At 54.6% G+C, this 26,129-nt stretch overlaps 2 protein-coding genes across 5 annotated transcripts in view; one reads left to right on the forward strand and one right to left on the reverse strand.

Moving 5' to 3' along the window:
* Nucleotides 1-46: 46 nt before the first annotated feature.
* CHERP (calcium homeostasis endoplasmic reticulum protein) lies at nucleotides 47-17,146 on the forward strand. 2 transcript variants are annotated; one of them, XM_074337974.1, is made up of 17 exons: nucleotides 47-198; nucleotides 508-681; nucleotides 2,526-2,710; nucleotides 3,836-3,973; nucleotides 4,234-4,385; nucleotides 5,979-6,123; nucleotides 6,215-6,304; nucleotides 7,455-7,701; nucleotides 8,512-8,687; nucleotides 10,100-10,535; nucleotides 11,819-12,057; nucleotides 13,051-13,184; nucleotides 13,984-14,070; nucleotides 14,489-14,632; nucleotides 14,725-14,841; nucleotides 15,312-15,406; nucleotides 15,685-17,146. In XM_074337974.1, the coding sequence occupies exons 1-17, from the start codon at nucleotides 174-176 to the stop codon at nucleotides 15,876-15,878; spliced, it is 2,778 nt and encodes a 925-aa protein (XP_074194075.1). In that variant the 5' UTR covers nucleotides 47-173; the 3' UTR covers nucleotides 15,879-17,146. The 2 variants fall into 2 exon arrangements, with proteins under 2 accessions (XP_074194075.1, XP_019592470.1); XM_019736911.2 differs by having other exon boundaries at nucleotides 6,012-6,123.
* LG07H19orf44 (linkage group 07 C19orf44 homolog) overlaps nucleotides 16,421-26,129 on the reverse strand; it is a 12,262-nt gene continuing 2,553 nt past the window's right edge. For all 3 annotated transcript variants that reach the window (XM_019736912.2, XM_019736915.2, XM_074337975.1), the window contains exons 3-10: nucleotides 24,882-25,641; nucleotides 22,951-23,269; nucleotides 21,973-22,040; nucleotides 21,021-21,438; nucleotides 20,379-20,474; nucleotides 19,012-19,178; nucleotides 17,641-17,719; nucleotides 16,421-17,475 (exon numbers count right to left, since the gene is read on the reverse strand). In XM_019736912.2, coding sequence (XP_019592471.2) covers nucleotides 17,648-17,719; nucleotides 19,012-19,178; nucleotides 20,379-20,474; nucleotides 21,021-21,438; nucleotides 21,973-22,040; nucleotides 22,951-23,269; nucleotides 24,882-25,641 — 1,900 coding nt within the window. In that variant the 3' untranslated portion in view covers nucleotides 16,421-17,475; nucleotides 17,641-17,647. The remainder of the gene's footprint in view (nucleotides 17,476-17,640; nucleotides 17,720-19,011; nucleotides 19,179-20,378; nucleotides 20,475-21,020; nucleotides 21,439-21,972; nucleotides 22,041-22,950; nucleotides 23,270-24,881; nucleotides 25,642-26,129) is intronic.

The following is a 26,129-nucleotide window of genomic DNA, read 5'->3' on the forward strand; positions in this document are numbered from 1 at the left end:
CCGCCTCCTGCCCTCATTTCCGGGGTTTCTGGGCGACGGCCGTAAGTGGCGGGCGGAAGTAGCCTGTGAAGCCCGCCGTAAACGGCTCCCTCGCGCCACTTCCGGCCGGCTTCCGCAGACGGCGCTGGTGGGGGATCGTGAGGTGCCGGAGGTCGTTCCCGGCGGCCGGAGCCATGGAGATGCCGCTGCCGCCCGATGGTGAGGCCCAGCCCGGGTTTAGTGACGGTTTTTCTCTCCCCGGAACCCCCTGTTGGCCCACCCCGCCTCCAAGGGTCTCCGGGCCTAGGAGGGGGCGGGGCTCGGCCTCCCGGGTTCGCCTGCGGCCTCTCCCGCGGGTCCCCGTATTCCCGGCGCGCTTGTGGCCCCTATCGGGACCCGTACAAGGGCGGCATCTGCGGGGCCCACCGCTAGGGACCCCGGCCCGGCGGACGGGGTCTGGGGCGCCAGGGCCCACGGATATAGGCGGTCCTTGCTGACGCTCCGCGTGGCCTTTTCTCCGTCCTCCAGACCAGGAGCTTCGAAATGTCATCGACAAGCTGGCCCAGTTCGTGGCTCGCAACGGGCCCGAGTTTGAGAAGATGACGATGGAGAAGCAGAAGGACAACCCGAAATTCTCGTTTCTGTTTGGAGGCGAGTTTTACAGTTACTACAAGTGCAAGCTGGCGCTGGAACAGCAGCAGCGTGAGTCCTCTCCAGCTTTCAGGCCGCCCCCATCGAGCGATTCCTTTCTCTGATTCCAGTGCGTTCTCCGCCACAAACCACCTTTTGAGTCGTTTGCTCTTTTCTGGGGCAGCTGGGAATTCCTGATCCCTTCCGCTCTTCCCGGGGCCCTGCAGCAGCAGTTGCTGGGTCCCAGTGCAATGGAGGACGAGGTTATCGATCCTCCTCCTGGGCTTGGGATCAGGGATTTCTCTATTGTTTTGCAGATGTGATGACAGGTCAGCTGAAATAGAGTGACCGCTTCAGTGTTTTCCAAGGAGGAAGTGATAGAGGCCCTTTGTGGGCTCTCCGTGGGTCCAGCAAGGTTTTTGTGCATTTCAGCTGCTTGCAGCCCAGATCAAAAAGAATTGTCCCTCTAGGTTTTAGTTCTTGGCAGATGTTTGTCAGTGTTCACTGAGTTGGGCCATCAGGATTTTGGCCCTGCCCTCAAACGCTTCAAGATGGGGTTAGGAATCCCAGCTGACCTTTGGATAATAGATAAATAACCACCAGGTGGTAGGTCCTTGAGGGCAGGACCTACATCTGTCTCCTTTAGAATCCTAATCCTAACCTCTAACTGTGTTGTTAACGAGTAGAGGATTGCCCAGTTTATGGGCATTGAAAGGTGACTATGTCCTGAACTACCAGCTCCCTGAAGCCACCAGACCTTGTTTTGGGTCATTGTGTCTTAATGCACCATGCGCAGTAGATGTTCAATAAAAAGTTTGTAGGAAACAGCGAAGGTGCAGTGGCTTGGACAAGCCTGGTGTGTGTAGGTAGATACCCATGAGAGACGCCAGAAGGCATGAGAGGCCCTGCGTGGCTGGAGCCTAGAATGTGTGTAGAGGAGGGAATGGTTTAATCTAGAGTAGAAATGCCAGGGGAAATGTTTGTGTTTTCTTCCTAGGTCCAGGGATTCTTGTGCTTATTTAGATTTGAGATGGGGGTAGGGAGGAAATTTCAGTTGCCTGAAATTGTAGGCAAAATATTATACGCGCTTATGTGTCTGGAGCCATCATTCCTTAGCCCCAGCACACGACGTTTAAAACTGCTACAAGTGGTGTAAAGCCAGCTTTCAGAGAGTTTAAAACAAAGGAGTGACAAGTCAGGTTTGTGTAGCCAGGCTGGAGGGAGCAGGAGTGGAGGCTGGGAGCGTGAGGCCCACACGGGAATGAACGGGGCATTTGATTGTAAGGTCTGAATTCGGTCAGTGGGTTGGAGTCTGATGGAGTGGGCCATGGGGTTAAGGGGCTGAATTCGTAAACTGAGGCACCGGGTGGAGATTGATGGCGTAACCAGGCAGAGAAGGACAGTGCTTTGGTTGGAGTGACCGTGACGCGAGAGCTGCTTCCCTTGCAAGACGAGCCCCCTCACCCTTCCCACCCAGCAGGGTCAGAAACCCAAGGTGCTTGGGACTTGGGGCTGTAACCAGGGAAGGATATTGTGCTTCTAGCAGGCGAAGATGGGGGCTCGTGAAATACTTTCTGGAAGTAACAATATCTAGCTGGGAATAATGAGTTTGTCAGTTAGCCAGATGGAAACCGCCGAGAGAAGTGTTCAGGCGGAGGAAAGAGCCTTAGGTAGATCTGGAGAAGGGAGCTGGGGCCGGGCCCTGGGAGGATGGGGGCAGGGTGGGAGGGCCAGCCTGAGTAAAGGGAGCCAGGCAGACTCCGGTGGGGGTGGCTGCAGCACAGCACGGAGGTCCTTTTGTGGATGGAGAGTGTAGGGAGTGGAGCCCCTATGGCCTAGAGCTGCCCAAGAGGCTGAGGGGACACCTAGACCCCGGCCACCTTCTCACGGGGCCACCTTTTCTCCTCTCCTGCCAGTTATCTGCAAGCAGCAGGCACCAGAGCTGGAGCCAGCCGCTGCCCTGCCAGCCCTGCCACAGCCCCCACTGGCCCCTGCTGCACCCATCCCGCCGGCCCAGGGAGCCCCGTCCATGGACGAGCTCATTCAGCAGAGCCAGTGGAACCTGCAGCAGCAGGAACAGCACCTGCTGGCCCTCAGACAGGTACGGGGCCTGCTGCTCCTCTTCCCTCTCAACCCACTGGCCCTGGACAGGTGCCCTGATCAGGCCCAGGGCCCTTCCCCTTCCCTTCTTGGTCCGAAGGTGGGTTCCTAGACCTCACCTTGTGTGTCAGTTTTTACATCTGCATATTGGGACTTGCAGTAGGTGAGTAACAAGTCAGAAGGACTCGTTACCAAATGTCAGCGCTGAAGACAGGGCTGCCCAGAGCTCCGTGCATGGCAGCCACTGCTGCCACTGCCCATGACGTGTTTAGCCTGACCCCTGACACTGGACAGAGGTTGCTTCTCATTCCAGTGAAATCATCCCACAAGTTCTTTGCTGGGGTGGACGCTTACAAGTGGGGCTGCACGTTAGAAATTGTGTAACAGAGAATGCCAGGTGGTCTTGGGTGCCGTTGGCACCAGCTCCTGCTAGCTAGGCCTCCCCAAGCTGTTGTGGGAAAGGACCCTTCTGTCCTGATCTGTCACAGTCTGATAATTTGGCCAAATACAATAGGATGGATCGCCAGGAAAATGAGATGAATAAAGAATAAGACATCTGAAACACCAACCCTAGTTTTATTACTAGATTGAAGACATAAAATGCTGTCATATTGCTGACAACAAAACATGCTAAATCGCTCACTCTCAGTTCCCGAACGGAGCTGGTCATAGGCTGGCTGGTCTGGCCTCGGCCAGCCTGAGCTGACCACCTGTCCCTACAGCAGAGCTGGATCGCAGCCAGCTCTCAGTTTGCCAATCTAATGGGCGAAACCCTGGTGTCCTGTTTTAATTTCTGATTTCTTGGTTGTAGTGAGGTTGCTCCCCTTTCTCCTGACCAGTCACCATTTCTGAGTTCTCTTTGTCCTTTCTATTCACATCGCTGCTCACTTTTCTTTTGTGTTGAATTCGTTTGTAGAGTTTTATTCCTCTAGGTCTTAATTTTTGTGTGTCACGGGTGGGGGCATTGTCTCTTCCTGTGTCTTAGCTCGCTCTGTTCTCTACCTGCTCTGCCGGCCATGGCCATGACCGCCCCAGATGCAGTTCTTGGGCTGCGGGTGAGGGACAGACCTCCTGGTGCCAGGGGCGGGGCACTGACGGGCAGTTTCGGTCCCACCTGGCCTCCCAGGAGCAGGTGACGGCGGCCTTGGCCCATGCAGTGGAGCAGCAGATGCAGAAGCTCCTGGAGGAGACCCAGCTGGACATGAACGAGTTTGACAACTTGCTGCAGCCCATCATTGACACGTGCACCAAAGATGCCATCTCGGTGAGGGCGGGCGGGGTGCACCCAGAACCCGGTGCTCCTGACAGGTGGGAGCCTGCTGCAGTCTGCCTGGGTGAGGGCTGCTCGAGGGGCGCCTCGGCGGCCCCTGCCCTTCTCTCTTGAGCACCTGCGAGAAGAAGCGGGAAGGCAGGGAGAGCTGCAGCGGGCGGCCCCGACCTGGGACACCACCGCCTCCCCGCACACCTGCCCGTGCTCTGGCTGGGGGAGCCAGCCCCGCTCACCTGTCGCCCTGGCTGTCACAGGCTGGGAAGAACTGGATGTTCAGCAACGCCAAGTCGCCGCCGCACTGCGAGCTGATGGCCGGCCACCTCCGCAACCGCATCACCGCGGACGGCGCGCACTTCGAGCTTCGGCTGCACCTCATCTACCTGATCAATGACGTGCTCCACCACTGGTGAGGGCTCCTCGGGCCCCCCCCACCCCCACCCAGCCCGCTCCTCCTGGGCCTCACTGCGCTTAGGAGCTTGGCCTGTCCTGGGACCGGGTCCCTTGTCCCAATTCCCTGAGGGAGGGTCGGTCCGAGCCACAAGCCCTCCACTGGGAGGACACCACGTGCGCACTCACACACCACCTTCCCGTGCCTCCGCCCTTTCACCCCTGGGGCCACCATTCCTTGCTCCTTGCTCTGCTCCCTTGGGGTAGCTTCTGGTATCTTTTGGTGTCTCTCTGTCGGTTGCCAGCTCCCCCTCACTGATCCACATACATGTCCCCTGTCACCTGACTGCCCTGCTTCAGGGTCCCTCCTGTAGGGTTCCCTTTGTTGACCCTCTGCCCCAGCCCCCACGCCCCCTGCCCTCTCCAGGCCAGGCCGGTGTTTCCTTCTGCATGGCTTCTTTGGTGCCTTATGAGAAAGGTTAACTTACAGAACCAAGTGCCTGGGCCGAGGCAGGCCCGGGGAGGATGCAGGGGAAGCACACACACAGCTAGTGAGGCTGGTGTGTAGCCGCCACGTTTGGCTCTGAGCTTGGCCAGCTGAAGGCCTGCACCCACGAGGGCAGCAGAAACTGGCCTGCCCCCATCAGTCCTTTGCCTTGCCCCGTCTTCTGCCACTCGTGAATCCTAGGTCCCTGCACTCCCCACCCCGTGCCACACGCAGCCAATCCCTGCATCATCGTCCCCTTATTTCTCTGCTGTCGGGAAATAAGCAGCCTCTTGGAACCTTCTGTGCCCTCCTGCTTCACCTGCTGCTCTGCTGACTCCAGGGCAGCTCTGCCGAGATAGCCCTGTCCTGCCAGCCCTCCAGCCACCTGCCCTGTCCTCCTGCCTGGACTGCTCTCCTTCCCCTGGCCTGTTTCCTGGCCCTGGGCACTCGCTCCTGTCCCTGAGCTCCCTCTGGTGAGCTTGGTGCTGGGAGGGGTTCCAGCCACTTGCCTTCTGTCCCATGTCCTTCCCCAGGAGACAGCCATGCAGACTCTGCCAGTGCCACACAGGGGGCTCCATGCCACCTCCATGCACAGCCGCAGGGGCCTCCACACCCATTTATGCTCAGAGTGCCCCTGGGAGGATAGGGACGGGGGTAGACTGCCTTGCCCTGCCAGCCTCAGGTCCCCAATGCCAGGCACACTCGTTCTGCCTCCTGAAACTTGGGGCCCAAGCCAGAGTGTTTTTGTGTGCAGTGGGTGACAGTGCTGCAAGGTCACTTGGACAAGGGCCTGAACCCACAGCAGCCCTGGCCTGTCCTTTGTGGACAACAGGGCTCTCCCAGGCCCCCTGTCCATCCATCCGCACACCATCCCGGAGGGAAGGGTTATTTTACTGACCAGGAGACCAGGGTGTGTTACAGGCCTTGCTCTGAAGGGCCCCGGCCTATATTCTTTCCCTTCTCCCACTGCTGCCCGCCTGTCCCTCGGGCCCAAGTGCCAGCACAGGTCTCATGGGGAACCTAGCCTTCGTCCCAGCCGGGTTGGGGGCCCATTCCCCGAGAAGGCAGAGGGTGCTGTGGCTGGAGCCGCGATGGTAACGGGCGCGTGGCCGGGTCCCGCCCCAGGGCCCTGACGCGCGGAAGGTCTCTCCCTCACAGCCAGCGCAAGCAGGCCAGGGAGCTGCTGGCCGCCCTGCAGAAGGTCGTGGTGCCCATCTACTGCACCAGCTTCTTGGCCGTGGAGGAGGACAAGCAGCAAAAGATCGCCCGGGTAGGGGTGCTGCTGAGAGGGTGTGAGGGGAGTGGGCAGGGGCTGGGGGCGCTGTTTCCCCCTGACATGGCCTTGTCCTCCCCACGTCCAGCTCCTGCAGCTGTGGGAGAAGAATGGCTACTTCGATGACTCCATCATTCAGCAGTTGCAGAGCCCGGCCCTGGGGCTCGGCCAGTACCAGGTGAGTACTGCCATCTCCCACACGGCTCCCGGTACCAGGGCAGGTGCCGCTTCACCAGTGCCCGGAAGTCTGGAGGTCCACCACCGCCGCCCAGTCTGGGAGTGGGCAGTGGCATGGTGCCCTCAGAGCCCAGGTGGCATTTCCTAAACTGGGCTTCCGGTGGTGCCTCTGGGATAGTGGCGAGTGTTGGCGGCCAGGGTCCGAGCAGCAGCCTCAGGGCCCTCATACCATGCACGCAGTGAGGGGTGAGCTCTCCCAAGTGAGACTCTGCTTGGTGCTCTTGTGACCTGGTGCCCAATTTAAGCCCTGCTCTAGGGGTACCCTTGGCCTGTTTGCTCTGGTCCTCCAGGCACACAGTCACGTGACGGGAGCGTGAGGAGACCCCGATGTCGTCTAGATTTCTGTGGCCATCATCTTATGCAGTCAGTAGGGCCACAGGGCAGGGAGGGTCCCGTTGGTCCCCTGTGCCAGGACACGAGCATCACTGCCCCACGCACAGCTGTTGGAATAAAAGGCACAGCTCACAGCCCTTCTCAGGCCAGAAGGCCTGGCTGAATAGTAGGCACGCGCAGACTGCTTCCCTCAGTGATGGTCCTAAACGCCATCCTTCCCACAGGGACAGGGACATGCTTAGAAACAAACAGAACATGCATTTCAGACTTTTTCTAAATTTTACCCTCTTTTTTCCATTATTTCACTGATTTCTCTCTGAAATCCTCAGAGACCAGTCCCAGTGTTGTCCCATTTTTGTAGATGAGAAAATTGAGGCTCAGGGAGGTGGTGACTCAGTGGTGCTCAATGCCAAGCAGCAAGTAAGCACAGCCTTGAGCATGTCCCAGAACGTTCATCAGCGATGGGTTTGTCTAAGTGGCTGTTCAGGGCATGGCTATCATCGCCTGATTCCATTACCAGAGAATTCCAAACTACCGCACGTCACCAACTCTCAGTAGATTCACATGCTCAGGTTGTCAAGACCAAGTTGATTATTTTACATGACAGTCGCCTGCCTGCTCCAGGCCCCTGGGCCTCACTGTCCATGGCAGCACCCCAACTTCTTGGTGCTTTCCCAGCATTTGTCCCCATGCTGCTTCAGAGGGGGTGGGACCTGAGGGGCTCACGCTGAATGCGGCTGCCTTTCTCTCTCTGCCAGGCAACTCTCATCAACGAGTACTCCTCAGTGGTCCAGCCAGTGCAGCTGGCCTTCCAGCAGCAGATCCAGACCCTCAAGACGCAGCACGAGGAGTTCGTCAACAGCCTGGCCCAGCAGCAGCAGCAGCAGCAACAGCAGCAGATCCAGATGCCACAAATGGAAGCTGAAGTCAAGGCCACGCCACCACCGCCAGCCCCGCCACCGGCCCCCACGCCTGCCCCGGCCATCCCGCCAACCACCCAGCCTGGTACGTGGTCCCCTCAGCACCCGCCCTTGGGAAGCAGCCCTAGAAAGCAGCCTCCCTCCAGAAAGGGTTCTGGTCCCGTAGTCCCAGGCCAGATTCTAATCGGTTTAAAGCACCAGACCCAGGGGACTTCACAGCAAAATGTAATGAAACCCTTACAACTCTTGACAGTTCTTCTCCTGTACAAACCATCCCAGAGAATAGGGGGAGGGGAAAGCTGCCCAAATCATTTTTGTACACCTGGTAACTGTCCCTCCAGGTGGGTAAGGATTAAAACTATAATTAGGGAAAGATTTAAAAATAATAATCCAGTGTCACTTCAGAACAAAGATGCAGAAATACTAAACAAACTCTTAACAAATGAAATGCGCCAAGTATTTTTAAATACATCATGACCAAAAAGGACACGTCCTAGGAATATATAAGATGGTTCAACACTTAAAAATCGAATAAAGTAACACTAAAAAATGTAATAAAATAAGATCAGGTGAGAACAAGTGATCGTTCGACTGGAAACAGTAAAGGTATTTAATGAAATTCAGCAATAAAAATTCTTCTGCAAACTAAAACCAACATGGCAGAAGTGAGATACTTACTGCAAAGCTTTCAGAAAAGTGTGTGTCCTGTGCGAAGGCAGTCTCCCCTCTTCCCTCTGTCTTCCCAGCAGCAATCAGTTTTCAGTGGGGTCATGAAGCAAGGATTTATGGGGAAATAAAGCCCCGCCTGGGCTGCCCGGGTGTTTGCTAAAGACCGTGTTGGGTGCTGCGTCCTGCTGCCAGGGCCTCTGCTAACCGCCCTCTTGCCTGGTTCCAGATGACAACAAGCCTCCCATCCAGATGCCTGGCTCCTCCGAGTACGATGCCTCGGGAGGGGTCCAGGACCCTGCTGCTGCCGGCCCCCGGGGCCCTGGGCCCCACGACCAGATCCCACCTAACAAGCCCCCATGGTTTGACCAACCTCACCCTGTTGCTCCTTGGGGCCAACAGCAGGTATTTCTTAAAGGGACAGGGAGGGCACACTTGGGCCTAATGGGACAGGAGGCAGGTGGGCGGCAGCCTCTGCGGGTTACGGGGGATTTTAGCGGCTTGCTGGGAGACTTGAGGCTCTGCCGTGGGGTCAGGCCTCGGGGAGAGGGTGTTAGCCTCGTCTTCCAAAGGTGCAGGGGTGGGGTGGAGCAAAACAGGCAAGCCTTTACTTTCTTTCCTGGCTCTTTGATCGCCTGGGTTTCTCAGTAACAGATCCCCATTTTCATGTGAGTTCTGGGAAATTCTATGTGATTAAGTGCAACAGGGTATTCCCTTTCCTTCCCTTTTTTGACTGAATCAACTAGCAGAGTATCAACCCCTTGTCACCCTGAAACATGGTGCTTTCATAAGGAAGGGGGAGGTCAGAATGTCAAGTTGGCAGTGTTTTCTGGGGCTGAGAGACTGGTCACTTCCTCCTGTTTCCTTGGGGTCAGAAACTTCTAGGCCAGGGCAGGGGTCATCTCATCTGGCATAGCATGATTGGAAGGCTCGCAGCAACGGGGCCCCCACACCAAGGGTCTGCTCTGGGTTGGCAGTCCACTGTCGGAAGCCCTGGCCTGGCGATGAACTTGGCCTGGTCGGCCCACGCAGTGTCTTAACACGTTTTGACATAGTTGCCATGTTTAAGATCTGGCTTCCTGGCTTCTCTTGGAAGAGCTGAGGGTGTGGTGGCCAAGGCTGGCCTCCCAGTGGTAACGGTCAACAAAGCTAGCCAACCATGACCCTGGAGATGGGCCCCCTCTGGTTTGCCTGATCTGAGCACATCCCTCCCCGGCCCTAGAGTTTCGGTTGCAATCCGAGCTTTAAGTCTTCAAAGCAGCAGCTGGGTAAGATCAGAGCTTGTAGGGTCTTCAGCCTACAGAAAACCACGTTTCCTGGGATGGGGCCAGGAGCAGACCCTGAGACAGCATTTGAGGGCAAGGAGTTTATGTGGGAGATGACCCAGGAGACAGTGCGTGATGGGGAAGGGAGCACCACCAGGGTGGGTGGCCACCATGGGCCCCTGGGGCTCAGTCACTGCGCACACTCTGGAAGCGGTAGGGGAGGCACCTCTGCACCATCCACTGAGGGCCGAGGGGCCAAGGGGTGCTCAGATCCCCAGCTTGTGCTGTCTTCTGCGTGCTGACCCAGAGGAAGCCGTCGGCCAAGGTGCAAGTGTTGCGTTTGGGAGTCGGGTCATCTGCACAGATGTGAGGGGCCTGTGGTGGGGTGGGCACTGCAGCATCCACTGCACACATCAGCATAAACCAGGTACCATGGCCTGCCCAGGGGAGTGCCCAGTGCACCGTCATCTGCAGCCCTGGGTAGTGCAGAGGCCACATGTTTGCAGGGTGCTAGGTGGGCCTCCTGAGTAGCTCATGTCTGCTCTTTCGCAGCCTCCAGAACAGCCCCCCTACCCGCACCACCAAGGCGGACCTCCCCACTGCCCACCCTGGAACAACAGCCACGAGGGCATGTGGGGTGAGCAGCGCGGGGACCCTGGCTGGAATGGCCAGCGCGATGCACCCTGGAACAGCCAGCCCGACCCCAACTGGAACAGCCAGTTCGAGGGCCCCTGGAACAGCCAGCACGAGCAGCCGCCCTGGGGTGGTGGCCAGCGTGAGCCGCCCTTCCGCATGCAGCGGCCACCGCACTTCCGAGGGCCCTTCCCGCCCCACCAGCAGCACCCACAGTTCAACCAGCCGCCGCACCCCCACAACTTCAACCGCTTCCCGCCGCGCTTCATGCAGGATGACTTCCCCCCGAGGCACCCCTTCGAGCGGCCACCCTATCCTCACCGCTTCGACTACCCCCAGGGGGACTTCCCTGCTGGTGAGTATGCAGTGTCCTTGGAGAAGACAGTATGTACAGTCCTCTCCTGCCCCTGGTTCTTGGAGGAGGCACCTGACATATCGGCCTTCTGAGTAGGCTGATGGCTTTGCTGGCCATCCTTGGTGTGTGTCTGATGTGCCCTGAGTCTAAGTCACAGGCAGAGTCACGGAATGGTGGAGAAGCCCATCCTGGGTCCTCAGGAAAGAGGGGAGACTTGCAAACAGGCTGGTAACTCAGGTGTCAGCACCAACCACGAACCAGGCTGTAGAGGTGTGACACCCTGTCCCTCTTCCCACACACCCAGGAGTAGGGCAGTGTCTGTCCTACAGGGAAGGGAAGACAGATTCCGAAAGCAGAAGTGACCCTCAGGTGCCCAGAGGGGCTGGCAGTCAGTTGGTGCTGAGTGCAGGGCCCATCATGGGTTCCCTGTTCCGCGTCTTGCAGTTTTCATCAGCTTCTCTACTTGATTGTTTGTTTGTTTTTTCAAAGAATCTTTAGTTTTCTTTTTTTTAAAAATTTCATTCCTACACTATTACTGCTTCTACCATTATTTTTGAATTCTCCTTTGGCTATAAATTCAGCTCAGAGACCACGTAGCACATTTATTGCTTGTGTTAGTGTCCTGGGGTGGCTGTGACAGAGTGCCACAGACTGGGTGGCTTTAATAACAGGCATTTATTATCTTGCGGTCTGGAGGCGGGAAGTCAGAGGTCAGCGTGGCGGCAGGGTTAGTTTCTCCTGAGGCCTCTCCTTGCCTGTAGACGGCTGCCTTCTCCCTGTGCCCTCACGTGGTCTTCCGTGTGTGTCTGTGTCCTGATCTCCTCTTGGAAGGACTCCAGTCACACTGGATCAGGGCCCACCTGTATGACCTCATCACAAGTCAATCACCTCTTTAAAGGGCCTATGTCCAAATACAGTCACATTCTGAGGTCCTGGGGATTAGGACTGGGGGTGAATTCGTGGGGGTCAGCAGTTCAGCCTATAACATTGCTTTTCGGGGATGTTCTGATTTCCCTGTGGTTCTTTCACCCACGAGGTCTGTCAGCTGCCTCTGGGGGTGCAGGACAGGCCCCTCTAAGCCTGAGCTCCTCCTTCCTGACTGCACCGCCTGAGCAGGGAGAGAAGCTGCCAGGCGGGGCTGCCCAGGAAGTGGGTGTTGATGTACTTCCTCCTCTCTGAGCACCTTTCTGCTATCACCTGTCACCTTGAAGAGCATGCCTGACCCCTGACGCTGCCCTGCTCACGACTTCCCTGCAGGCCTGAGACAAGTTCTTGTTTTGCAGAAATGGGACCCCCTCACCACCACCCTGGCCACCGCATGCCACATCCTGGGATCAATGAGCACCCGCCCTGGGGGGGCCCACAGCACCCTGACTTCGGCCCTCCTCCCCATGGCTTCAATGGGCAGCCCCCACACATGCGGCGACAGGGCCCTCCCCACATCAACCACGATGACCCCAGTTTGGTCCCCAACGTGCCCTACTTTGATCTCCCTGCTGGGTTGATGGCCCCCCTCGTGAAGGTAAGGTCCGCAGTGAGCTCGGTGTGCCTTTGTCTCCATGTGAAGTTCACGGCTGGAAACCATTTCCCATAGGCTATAAAGTGCCGCTGCCTCAGGCCCCTGCCCATCTCGGTTCCCACCCCTCAGTGAACTTGACCAAGCTAGTCAGTGAGAGTGCGCCTAGGCCAGCGTCCCTTCCTCAGACACGTGCTTAAACCTTCTGAAATGGCAGCAAGTGAGACCTGTGTCCCATCCACCCTGCCCTCCTGGTGCTGCGCATTTGGTGCTACTTGGGGCCGGCTGGGCTGGGCATGAGGCATGGGTCTTCTCAGTACCAGCCCTTGGAAGCCACCTCCAGGGACTAGCAGCAAGGGGATTTCTCAGCAAAGGGGCAGCCTCCGAGCTGTGCCTGTGGGGAACACGGAAATCTGCAGGCGCAGGAAGAGGGGCACGTGAGGGGCAAGGTGAACAAGGAGTCAGGCCTGGGGCTCCAGGGTCCCCGCCCCGCTGGTCACTGCCCCTTCCCGTGCCCTCTGAGCCACCACACACTGGAAGTGGAGATGGGTCTGCTAGGGTGGCAGGGAGAGCTGGTTCCTGGGAAGGGGTTCCTGGGTTGGGCCAAGGTTGCTGTGTGACTGGAGGGCCCACAGGGGAGATGACACAGCCCCAGGTAGGATTCAGGGGCACGGGGCGGCTTCTGCAGATAGGTCGTGTGGGATCTGCGGTGTCGGAATAAACCAGGGGCTCTTTCCATCACCTAAGCTGGGAGGCCACATCTTCTGTGTGTGTTTCTGGAGAACTTGGTGGCTTTCATGAGCTTCAGAGGAGCCCTCGACCACCCCATTTAGGATGTGGCTGAAGCCCTACAAGACGGTGGGCCTTCCAGGATGAGCTCTGGAGCCCAGGGCAACCCAAACACCACACCAGGGACGGCCCTGTCTCCTGCCTCCACAGCACCCTGGGTGGGCCTGCCGGGCCCCAGCAAGGTGTAGTAACAGCTGTTCTCCACTGCAGCTGGAAGACCACGAGTACAAGCCTTTGGACCCTAAAGACATCCGCCTTCCACCCCCCATGCCACCCAGCGAGAGGCTGCTGGCGGCTGTGGAGGCCTTTTACAGCCCGCCCTCCCATGACAGACCCAGGAACAGGTGGGTACTGGGCTCAGGGAGACCGGGCACGGGGCAGGTGAGGGGAGGACAGTCTGTCCCCTTTAGCGCCTTGTCTTCCCGAGTTCGCTTCATGAGAAAGACTCCTCCCAGCCATACCTTCTGCCCAGAGTGGTGTGAGGCCCAGGTGAGGACGTGGCATCTCCAGGAGAACTGTCTAGTCCGAGCTAGAGGGTCCATCTCTCCCCTGGCTGTGGGTGATGTGTGTCACACGTAGTGGCCCTCGATGAAGGACTTTTCTGTTAATAGTCGGGACACATTAGAGCAGGAACTTAGATGTGGCCCATTTCAGGAGCTGCTGGCTGCGCACACCCAGGCTTTGTCACGGGTCCTCCCCAGGATCCTCTCCCCCAATGGCCTCATCACCAGCCCGGCTAAAATGGCCTCCTGTGCTGGGAGCGGGTGTGCCTGCCTGTGAGCCAGAGCTCCTGGTCCCCAGTTATGGTGACCACAGGCCCTACGACCCTCCTCATCCATTTCTCAGAACAGCAGTGTGGAAAGGCCTGGCCGCCTGGTGGAGCTGGAACACATCCCTGCCTCTCCACTGCCCAGCGAGTGGCCTGGCCTCAGTCCACTTCCTCACCTGAGAAAGGGTGGCCCTGTTGAAATGACCGCCTGAGTGTCACCTGGTGGCCAGGGCTCCACACCCTGAGTGAATGAGGAAGGGGAGGCTGCACGCCTCTGAGGGCTTGTTGGTGGCACTTCGTCCTGATAAGCTTTCCCCAGTGCCCTGCAGGGGGGAGGCTGACGTGGTCACGTGGGGCTTGGCCCTGTCTTACAGTGAAGGCTGGGAGCAGAACGGCCTCTATGAGTTCTTCCGAGCAAAAATGCGGGCCCGACGGAGGAAAGGCCAGGAAAAGAGGAACAGGTGAGGGCATCCCCGCCGTCTTGTGTGGAGTCTCCATGCCTCTCTGGCCACATCTGCTCTTGAAGTGGCTTAGAGGGAACCAGACACTGTCCTGTGACGCCCTAACACGTCACATCATGCCCCAACGCAGGCAGAGGAAGTCATGTGTAGCCTCTGCCTGGGTCTTAGGTCTGTGCCAAAGATAAAGGCGCTGGGAGCTGTTCCCACAAGCCCAAATTTAAACGGAAAAACCCCGGCACAAGAGTATTCACCAAGCCATCTGTATTCACCAAGCTGTTTAGGCACAACACCCGGTGTGAATGGCATTTCCCTACCCCTCATCCCTGAGGTCTTCCCAACACCCGGAGTAGGGGTGGCGGGCTTGGCCTGTGGGGGAGCCAGGAGGTGCCAGCTCCAACTCACCAGCCTCTCCCTGCAGTGGACCCTCCCGGTCTCGGAGCAGATCCAAAAGCAGAGGGCGTTCCTCCTCTCGCTCCAACTCGAGGTCCTCCAAGTCATCTGGCTCGTACTCGAGGTCACGGTCACGCTCATGCTCCCGCTCCTACTCCCGCTCGCGCTCCAGGTAGGCAGGCGCGGCCTCGCGGGGATTCGGGCCTGAGGCTTCACCGGCTGCGGGCTGACCCGCGGGCTCTCCTCTCCCATTCACTCCCGCAGGAGCCGCAGCCGATCCCGCTCCTCACGAAGCCGCTCCCGGTCCCGCTCCCGCTCCAGGTCCAAGTCGTACTCCCCAGGGAGGAGACGTCGGTCACGGTCCAGGAGCCCCACCCCGCCGTAAGATTTCTGTCTTAACTGTCCACTGACCCACCCGCTGGTAGCACTGGAAGCTCTGAGGCTTTGCTGTGAATGTTGCAACTTTTCATTAGAAGACGTGCTGGGTCGGCGCCTCAGGCATCCCGGGTACTAGCGCGGTGACAATGGCATCTCCTCGTCTCACTCCATGGTCTTACCTTTTTATGGTCACATCGTAAAGCCTGAGGCAGTGGCTGGGCTCTGTGTTTCTAACCATTTTAGGGGTTTGTTGTGACCTGTCCTCGCTGTGCAGTGTGGGACAGGGACCATCACTTAGGGAACCCCCTTATCTGGCTGGCGAAGAGGATGACGAAGCATGGTAGACAAGTGTATGTGTGTCCATCCTACACTGTGACCGTTCACACAAGCCACACGCTGTAATATTCTAAGAGCTTTCATTCTAATAAATGTACCAGCTCTTTTGTAAAAGAAGTTACCTGTCTCAATTTTAGTTCCTCGGCTGGTCTGGGTTCTAATTCAGCACCTCCTATACCTGACTCCAGGCTTGGGGAAGAGAACAAAGGACATCAGATGCTGGTGAAAATGGGTAAGGTGCCAGGGAAGATGAATGACCTACTGTGGGCATTCGGGGTCGGGCGTGATGGAGTCACAGGAAGTCCCAGCTCCCCATGGGATCTTTGAAAAAGGACAAGCCTGCAGGCTTCTGCTGGGCATTCTTTTTTCCTTTATCAGCCTCGCGTTTATAAACCGCATGTCTGCACGTTACTCACCCCCCATATGCATTTCTGTTTAACTTGATGTCGGGAAAGTTACCAGATTTCCGCTTTTGTGGGTTGTAACCGCTCGCCCCTCTTCCTTCCTAAGGCTGGAGTGGATCTGGCGGCCTCGGCGTGAAAGAGCAAGGGATCCAGGACCCCATCAAGGGCGGGGACGTGCGGGATAAGTGGGACCAGTACAAGGGCGTGGGTGTGGCCCTGGACGACCCCTACGAGAACTACCGCAGGAACAAGAGCTACTCCTTCATCGCCCGCATGAAGGCCAGGGAAGAGTGCAAGTAAGTGCGGCCAGGAGCCATGCCAGCCGCCGGCAGCGTGGCCGTCGGGACCCGCCTGGTAGTGGCCGTGGAAAATGGTAGGGACAGCTCGGTTCTCACACAGCCTCCATCTTGGGGGAGCGACAGAAGAGGAGGACAGCCACAGCATGCATAGTGACCAGTGCCATGCTCGACCACGTGGGCGGCCCAGGCCCCACCTGCAAACCAGCTCTAATGTAGAAGGAAGGTTGAGGAGACGAGACACCCTGAGCTCAACGCCTGGACAGTGAAGCGAGAAACACGAACCCCTCAACCCCAGACAAGAACCCTTGACACCTGAAGGAACAGCTGTTTCACGTCCCCCCAGTCAGACGTGAGCCTCCGCTTCAACCAGCAGGCGTGTGTGGAGGCAGCCCTGGGTGGGCACCGCTGCCATCCAGACGAGCGGTGCAGCGGGCTGGCTCTGCCGCCTGCACCCACCGGATGTGTCGTGACAGCTCAGGCCGGGTGCCAGTACTGCTCACTCTTTACAAACAGACACACAGAACCTTGATTTGCAAACTTAAACAGGGTTTTCATTTTTACTCCAAATTCTTAAGTTTTTAAAAAAACGAAGATTGATCTAAAATGAGCCCCAGTGAGATAATTTGAAACAATGCCTCCAAGACGTACTGGTCCCTTAGTTCAGTTACTTTAGTTGAATTTTTTTTTTTTTTTTTTTTTTGGAACGTTAGCCATTTACTATTGTCTGCAGAAACAGAAGGATCTAAGGAGATGGATCTGAGGCATCTTCAGGTCACAGCGTGACATCACGACGTCCCTGGAGGATCTGTACCCTTAGCACCTACTTGTATTTTTCACTTAGAGGAACCCCCAACACCAGCACTTGCGTGCGACAGCCCCTTTAGACCCACACCATGGGGAGCAGCCACCGACCATACCTCCTGCTCTGTCACTTCCTGTTCCTAGTCCCCCCACAACCACCACAAGGGGAGGTGAGTCCTGGAGGGAGCCGCGGGGTGACCGTGCCGGGATCGGCCGCACTTGGCATCCGCGGGCAGCAGGGTGCGGTGCCATTTATTTGTACAGAAACATTTTTGAAAAATTCTTTTAGATAAGATACAAAATCCTCCAACTTTTCAGCCTGATGTGATAAAATATTTGATTTTGTTCCGGGTTTCCTGTAGCTGTGAATTGTTTAAATGCATCTGTTTCAGGATAAAGCATAAACGTGCTGTTAACAATTTGTGGATTTTACTGTTTTGCCTTCAAATAAAGACTTTTTTTAAAGACCGTTTTTTCTGTGCGTTGCTGTCAGAAATGTGCTCAGGTGCAGTAGGGAGGGGTGTCTGAGTGCCGCTCGAGTGGTTGGGTTGGCTCACCAGCTGCCTGATGTCACATAGGAGTCCCCAGCATGGAGCCCTGGCCCTGGTCCTCGTTAGTAAATGGGGTTTCTCGTACCCCCATCTACCTCGGCTCGTTGGGAAGCCAGTGCTTGGCTGGGTGGAGCCACCCTGCAGGGCCCCTCACAAGCTGGCATCTCCTGTCCTGCCAGGCGTGGTAATGGAGCGCCACCTGCATCCCGTTTCCACTGGTCTGTGGTGTGTCTGAGGAAGTGAGGGCTGGGAGAGATCAACTACTCAGCAAAGGCTGGAGCAGGATTCCACCCAGGTGATTCCTGGGTACCAGCTGCCCCCCCCGCCCCCCACTGAATGTCCCCTGGACACTGACATGTCTCAGCCAGTGTACTGGACCAGCTCGTTAGAGCCCCACAAGTCGAGCCTCACCTGGCGCTCACAGCTCCTCCTTCACCTCTTCCAGAGCCTCCTGCAGGGTCAGCGGGGTGGGCCTGTGCTGCCTGATGTACTGTGGGGCAGAGGACACGTGTCACCACCCCGCCGCAGCCCACTGAGCTTCGGCCGCTAAGGGCGGTGCCTATGAACCGCACTCCTGGTCAGGCTAACGAAAGGGAAGGGGCAGGATGCCACGTGACTGCTGTGGGAATGACGCGTGAGCCCCAGCTGGTCTGAAACGATGAGTGATCAGTCAGGGACGAGGGCCTGGGTGCCACCACTCAGAATGTGGGCCCAGAGCAGACAAGCCACGGCGGGCTGGCTGTGGGCAGGCGACAGATCACCTCCTCCTGCGTTCAGTCCACTGATGGGCGTCCAACAGAGGAACAAGTTAAAGGACCCCACAGGGAACACAGCAAAGCCCAGAATGGGGGAGCCTCACACAACCTGTTGAACAAATAAACTGCAAGAAAACGAGATGGGCGTGAGGGAGACCCATAGAGCAGGTTTCTCAGTGGGACCCCCGTGGGCTGCCCTGCTGCCAACAGGATCTGGCAGTCACAGCCTCGGCGGCCGGACACTGCTCAGGGCTGAACCACTGCTCCAGGTGACAAAGCTAAAAAGACAGCAGATAATCTCGATGTACGAACTGTGTCTGGATCGTGATGAAAAAAATGGGAACAAAATGTCCAACTTTTACGAGACGAGTGGAAATCTGCATACTGGACTGTCCAATGATACAAAGAAAAGTTAATTGGGTTTTGGTATGATATGACTAATTTTTAAAAGTCCTTATTTTTTAGAAATATATACTGAAATATTGGTAGGTAAAAAGCATGCAGAAAAGTTCATAGAGTATTATGCTATTTCTATAAAGAAATATACATAATACATATCTATAACGTACCTATTACATTGTAATATACTTTATATATTGTACACATAGTTCACAGAGGACTTTATAAATAGTTACATATCTCTAACCAAGTTTTTTTACAAAATAACATTTTGTGTCAGAGAAAAATGAAATTTTTAGAGGGAAAAAGAGGGGTGTTGAGAGCTTCGGCCCATGGGACTGAGAAGAGAGGCCCCCGCAGGCCAGTGCTGCGGAAGGGTCCATGGAGGGCCACCACTCCTCACCAAGGAGGTCACCTGTGGACTGAGGTCACTCAGTGCCACACCAGCTTCACCCCAGGCCAGCCTGGTTGTTGGTGTCCCTGCCTCCCAACACTGGCTCCTTCCTCTAGGACAGAAGGGGACTGGGCCTCGCGTCCCTGCTGCCCTGGGCTGAGAGTTGTGCCCACAGCCAGAGGCCTGCCTGCCCGGCCTGTCCCGGGAGGGAAGGAGTAGCTGTGCTGTGCTCACCTCTTTGGTTTCCTCCAGGGTGTGGTAGTGGTAGGAGTCTGCGTCCAGGGCCTGCAGGAGGGACCTGTGCAGGTGCCGGCCGGCCTCGATGAACTGCTGCGTCAGGCTCAGCTGCTGCTTCAGCATGTCGTTGAGCACCAGCACGGCGGGGCTGTACGCTGTCAGGGCTGCCCAGCACAGCTGCATCACTGGGCGGCCCGTGCCCATCACCCTCCAGGACCCTCACCCCGTCGACACTGCTGTGGGCCCACGGGCGCTGCAGCCCCCAACCCCTCGGCTATGTCGGGAGACTTTCTAGAAGTGCTGCCACCTTGGGAAGGAGTGAAGGCCTCGCCTATTCCAGGTCTGTCTCTAGTAAATGAACTTCCACTGCCTTCCACTGACGCGTGTGAACCTCAAAACTACATGTCTAGAAAGCTTGCTCCCAGGCGGAAGCGGAAGTTCACCTCCACGTCCAACATAGAGCAAGAAGGTTAGTAAACTGACACCCAAATTGCAGCTGCACAGCGAGAATCTACTTAACACCACTGAACTGTACACTTAAAAGTGGGAAAGAGGGTAAATTTAATGTTATGCATTTTTAAACAGAATTAAAATAATTAAAAGTACAATTAAAAATAAAAATTTTAAATAAAAATAAAAATTGCACAAGTGTTAAAAAATGATCATTATTAAAACTACATAGAAAAATCTTTGAGGTTAATGTTATGTCTTTAAAAATGATGTTTTTTTAAAGATACAAACATTTGATTTGTTACAACCAGTATATTTTAATATCTTTTATCTTTTTAAAATGTCATGAAAATTAAAATGGAAAAATAAAAGAGCAGGTACTGGATGGGCCCTTGCTGGTGTCATGTGAGCCACCAGTGGCCCCATGGGGATCTAGCAGAGTCTGGGCTCCCTAAGGTGGCTTTTGGGTGGCTGTTGGGTGCCTTCCTCTCCAGGACCCATGACAACCCCGACTCAGCTAGGAGGCCACGGCCCTGTCCACCTAGCTGGCTGCCTCGCAGTACTCGCTGAGTATCTACTGGGGAGAAACACATACGGATTACGGACAAAAACACTCAAAGGGGACACAAAAAGTAAAAATAGCTCCGTTGGGGTGGAGGACTTAGGGGTGTGTTACTTGTAACCATCCTCTTCTGTCTGACCTTGGTATCCTTTGGCGAGACAGACAGAAGGTTCTCAGACACTCAAGTCTGGGATCCTAGGACCTATGGCAGCTGCCCGTGGCTGTGACAGTCCCCACCAATGGATTTCCCGATTCCAGTGCTAAAGGGGGTGCCACACTTCCAAGGGTGGGTGTGAATTAGTAGATGAAATGCATCCACTTCACTGCAAGGACCCCGGAGCTGGGCTGTTACCTTCCATAGCGTCCGCGCTGATGACGTGACTGGCGATGGGCTCAGGGTCCACGTAGGCGCCTCCCAAGGCCGGTCCGATGGCCGCCACGCCGGCCGCTGTCCCCAGAACAAAGGGGATGGAGGTGAGTGGCAGGATTTGGGGCAATGGCTGATGTATGGCTAAGGTCCCCAATCCAAATGAACCCAGTGGGGAGAATTAGAGCCCTTTGCACAGTCCAAGACCAAGCTCTGTCTTGTTCTTGGGTGTCATCTAAACGAGAAGAGGGAGCAGGATGTTGAGCAGCATCCCTGGCTCCCACCCACTAGACTGTCACCCGGCTGTCACAGCCCAAAATGGCTCCAGACCTTGCCCATGTCCCCCAGGGCCAGAATTACCCCAGTTGAGAACCACGGCCTTAGTCTTTGATTCTGGAACCTTTCAGAATGTCTGAGAGCTCGGAAGACAGTGGGCAACACCGTCGTCTGTGGAGAAGGAAACTGGGACGCCTGGGGTCCCTCCCAGCTGTGTAATGACAACCGCCCAGATCTCCGGAGCCTGGGGCTCATCACACTTCCGGGGCGCCCGCAGAGCACAGCCTGAGCGCCCATCACTGCTGCCATGGCTGGCGCCTCCCTCCTTGGGCCCTGAGGCCACAGGCTTACCCTTCGTCCACTGGTAGGTAAAGGCGGGATCGAGGGTCTGCACGGCCGTCTCCTTCACCACGACTCTTGTCACAGCCCTGGCCCGTTTTTCCCGAGAGGTACGTGTTGGTGGGGGATGCTCTGTCTTCCGGCTTGCAGACAGTTCCGACGAAGTGGATACTGTCCTGTCTGGAGACTCCTCAGAATGGGCGATCGGCTCTGACGCTGTCAGACTTGGGGATTTGTCGAAATCTTCCGAGTAAGCCGAGCTCACTGTGCTGGCTGGAGGTTCCCCAGAGGTAGGCCTCGGGCTGGCAGTGCGCTGGGGCCCCGCAGAGGAGGCTGACGGCTCACTCAGGTGCTCCGACACCTCACTTTCAGTTGGGGGGCCCCTGGCCCAGGGGCTTTGGCTGGATGCCTTTTCCCTCTGACCTCCTTTCTAAAATGAAGGCAAAGGTAACTGGACAGTGCTTTTGAGTGATCAACAATGCTCTTAGAATGAGGTGTAGGGCTCTCCTGGGGGGCCCAGCAGGCCAGGGTCCCCCTGGCCCTTCGTTAGATTTGAATAGGCCGAGTATTTGAACAGGATTCGTGAAACCCTTCGGCGCGGGCTACTGCACTGAACACTGACGGTGTGAGTCTGTGTAAGGGGCACGTGGATGAAATGTTAAGGTGTCATTATGTATTATGCACTATGGACATTTGAGGGCCGAACATTCTTTGCAGTGGGGGGCCGTCCTGTGCATTCCAAGAACCTGAGAAGCATCCCCAGCTGCCACCATTCAATGCCAGTAGCACCCCCCAACCCCAGTCATGACAATCAAAACACGTCTCCAGACATTACCAAGTGTGCTCTGGGAGCACAATCCCCGCCCTCCTGCCCCCCACCCCAAGAACCGCTAACCTAAATGAAGCATAATGGTTACAAGCCTTTCTATGTAAGGAGCTACAATGAAAAATTAGTTGTACTTACTTTCTGTTCTGATTTCTCACTGACAACTGGAACCAGATCATCAAGGGATAAAATATTTATTCGAAAATCTGTAATTAAAAATGTAACATGACAATATTTACTCATTTATTTACTCCATCAATGTTTACCATCACGTTGACGGCCCTTAGCTCATTTCTTTCATCCCGTCACGTTTTTCCAGGCCTTTCCACTCCTCATCAAACCTAGCACAAACACACTCAGGCTTGACCCATTCCTTCAGGTCTTCAGTTCCTTAGGAGGGCTCCCAGCATGTAAAAGGTACATTAAATATTTATTTACTATCTGCATGCTGTTCTCCCGTTCATCTGTCTTTTGTTACAGAGCCCCAGCTGAGAACCTAGAAGGAAAAGGAAAAAGCACTTTTCCTCAGCTACAATTGATTCATAGGTAATGGTCGCCCAGGCCCTGGGGGCACGGCTGGCATTTGTTGTCCTTCAGACACAGCAGGCACTCAAGACACAGTTATGTAGCTTAGATATGAGTATAAAGCTTCCCAGAAGGTGACACGTTGGTACCACATCTTTTTCCTTTCTCCTCTTTCCTAAATACATATAATATTGAAATAAAAACATTAATATGGAAATAATAGAAATGTCTAATGGTGACTGGTGATAGAGACGTGTTTCCTTCTCTGAAATTAAAAAGGAAAGGAGGCAAATTTCTCTTCCACTAAAAGGAAAACTGAGTGGCCTTTCTATTGCTTGTGGCTCTAGAAGGATTTCTAGAAAGATTTCGGGTCATTGCTCTGTAATTGGTCAGGGTTGCTGGATGTTTTTAAAGACAGAACAAAATTCTGACATGGCCCCTCCACCAGGAAAGGATGTCAGAGAGTGGGGGGCATCACGAGGTCTAGCATGCAGTTCCTGTGACAACAGCCTGTGACCACCACACTGGGGACCCTAAAGGCAGCCGCGCCCTTCCTGCCCGGGGTGATGACTGCCCAGGGCTGCGGATTACCGGCTAGGCTGTCGGAGGCTTCTGACAGCAACTCCTCCCCACGCCCAGCCTCCCTCCTTCCAGCAGGGGACAAGAGCCCGCCATGCGCCATCATCAAGGGCGCTGACTTCGACCCAGTGCTGGTAATGGAAGGTGACACCGCAGGAGAGGCCTTGTCCCCTGGAGTGTGAGTTGGTGGGGAGCAAGCTCTTGAGCGCAGGCCGTGAAGGGTCCTGTCTGCTGACCAGGAGGTTGGCAGATGTGGTGTCCCAAGTGGCTTTGGGCTGGAAAGTTCCTCATCGGGTAGCGAAAGGAGTTTCAGTTGAGTTGGAATCTGAGCCTACCTTGGCGGAAATAAAAGAAACAAAATGACCAAATGTGTGATAAACATGGCCTTATCATGGCTACTGGGGTGCATGAGACCACGGCTTCCGAGGTCAGATATTTATCCCTCGGTGGCCCTTTCTCTCCTCTCTCCTCATCTCTGAAAGTCAAGGTACAATATTTAGACAAGATAATGTTAGGATTAGAAATACTCCTCAAATAATCAGAAATACCACTTTGCTTTCAAATACATATGGTTAATTATATATTTTCTAAATAAAGGCCCCTGAGTACCTGATCTATGACAGCCTTCAGCAAAAGCAAAATATGTGGATTGTTTCCCCTTAAGACACAGCTTTCCTATCACTTAACATCCACTAGGATAGCCATAATCAAAGAACAGAAAATATGGGGGTGGCCGGTTAGCTCAGTTGGTTAGAGCGCAGTGCTCTTAACAACAAGGTTGCCGGTTCGATCCCCACATGGGCCACTGTGAGCTGTACCCTCCACAGCTAGATTCAAACAACTACTTGACTTGGAGCTGATGGGTCCTGGACAAACACACTTAAATAAATAAAAATTAAAATAAACAAAATAAAAATTAAAATAAACAAAAACAGAAAATAACAAGTATTGGCGAGGATGTGGAGAAATTGGAACCCTCATACCCTGCTGGTGGGAATGTAAAATGGTGCAGCCACTGTGGAAAACAATTTGTTTGGTTTTCAATAAATTACATATAGAATTACTATAGGACCCAGTAATTCCACTCCGAGGTATCTACCCCAAAGAATTGAAAACAGAAACTCAGATACTTATATACATATGCTCATAGCAGCAGGACTCACAACGCCCAAAAGATGGAAGTGATCCAAATGCCCATCGGTGGATAAATGAATAAATAAGACGTGGTCCATCCACACAGTGGGCTGTTATTTGGCCATAAAAGGAATGAAGCGCTGACACACGCTACAACGTGGATGAACCTTGAAAACATGATGCTGAGTGACAGAAGCCAGACACAAAAGACCACATGGCGTTATGATGCTATTGATATGGGCAAATCCAGAGACAGAAAATAGATGGGTGGTTGCCAGGGGCTGGGGGAGGGGGAAATAGGAGTGGTTATTTAATGGGTCTCCTTTGGGGGTGATAAAAATGTCTGGAAGTACACAGAGGTGGTGGTTGCACCATACTGTAAATGTACCAAATGCCACCGGATTGTTCATTTAAAAATGGTTAATTTTTTGTGACTTTCATCCCAATTAAGAAATGGAAATACAGTCTTCCCAAGTGAACGATTTCTGTGTGGTACAAGTGACAAGTAGGTGTGGCTCACTGAAGGCATTAATCACTGCTGGTGTTTGATCAGTCTGACAAAGTGCTGTCCTGCGGTGTACACAGTTACAAATTAGTTAGTATGGCAAAACTGCCTAATGTGCCCCCAATAATTCCGTCCCCTACAGAGCACGCCCACAATAGTAGCTGTGACTGTCTGAAACCCAAATATTCCTCGTCAATCCCTTTTCTCAGGTAGATGGGTGACGGCTGCTATCAAGTCTCTAGCTCTATGACAGAAAGGTACAAATGCAAAGGCTTTGTTGAAAAGAAACACATGCGAACCTTACCAAGAATAGTTCTATTTGTCCTTTCTCATTGACTCTGGTTAAACCCTGTTTTGTGCGTATTTCTTTTTCTCTAGAAGATTCCATCAAGCTTCCCAGCAACTCTTTCATTTCCTCTTCATCACTGTCTGGAGAATCCAATTTTCTAGTAGGTTCTTTTTCTTTGGGTGTTGGAAAATTCCGCTCTTTCCCAAAATGGGCTTTAGGGGATACCTTTTCAATGGATGGCTCTCTCTTCTTTAGAAACCTACTGGCCTTTCCTCTCAGCGTGTCACTCTCGGTGACAGGATTTGCACAGGCCTGCTTCTGGGAGGTTTTGACTGTATTCTGTGAAGAAGGTTCAACCGTATTCCTCGGAGGAATTTCGTCTGCTCTCCTAGGAAGACTGTCCTTGCAGGTCTTTGGGTTGGATTCCACGTCAGACAAGTCCAGCTGCACCTTCCGGTTCATGATCTTGGATTCAATCTGGGCCAGCTTCCTGAGGGCGGCACTGGTCCTGAGCTTCGAGGCCGTGGTCAGGGGTCTACCTGAGGACAGCCGGGGCCCACTCCCCAGGCCAGCATCCTCTTTCAGGAACAAGTGTTTTTCACCCAGAGTCTGGCTTCTTTTTAGAAATCTGCTATGACTGGTAGCTCTTTTGGTGAGATTCTTACTGAGGTTCAAGTTGCTGATTTCTTCCCCCTTGGAATCTTCTAAGGAAATATCACTGAAATCACCCAAGATATCATGCATGGGATGGCTGGTTTTCCTTGTTGAAGCCATTCTAGCGAGGAAAGAAAGAAAACTTATAGTAAGAACACCTGATGTTTGTACTGTGCATTCAAATCTCTCAATGGCTCCCACCACCCCAGAAGAGAGCAAATCCTCTTTCGCAGTCTGGCCAGAGCCTCCCCTTCAAGCCTGATGCTGACAAGGAAAATGGTTAGACAGTTGGTACCACTTAATGAATGACCATTCAACACCTGGTCTTAAATGAGACCTGTTACATATGAAACATGAGAGTCAGCAGTTCTCAGGCTCCAGCAGTGTGCCCACCCCTCTGCTCAGAGGCACATTACCTCATCTAACCCTCACACAACCCGGTGAGTTGGTTATTATCACCCCTTCATACAGGAGGTGGAGGAAATGAAAGCCCCCACAGGTTAGGTCACCTGGCAGATGAGTAGCTGAGCCAAATTCAAAGTTCAGGTCTGATTCCAAAGACCCCACTGTCCCCCACTGGGCTTCACTACCTCCCCAGTTACTTTCCCT

Source organism: Rhinolophus sinicus, linkage group LG07 (assembly GCF_036562045.2).
Source record: "Rhinolophus sinicus isolate RSC01 linkage group LG07, ASM3656204v1, whole genome shotgun sequence".
Classification (NCBI taxonomy): Eukaryota; Metazoa; Chordata; class Mammalia; order Chiroptera; family Rhinolophidae; genus Rhinolophus; species Rhinolophus sinicus.

What these genes read in the sequence shown, in the direction of transcription:
- CHERP (XM_074337974.1), top strand. Translation starts at nt 174, where the DNA reads ATGGAGATGCCGCTGCCGCCCGATG. An exon ending in GATGCCGCTGCCGCCCGATG is followed by an intron (nt 199 to 507) that starts GTGAGGCCCAGC and finishes TCCGTCCTCCAG; the next exon opens with ACCAGGAGCTTCGAAATGTC. An exon ending in AATGACGTGCTCCACCACTG is followed by an intron (nt 4,386 to 5,978) that starts GTGAGGGCTCCT and finishes GTCCCGCCCCAG; the next exon opens with GGCCCTGACGCGCGGAAGGT.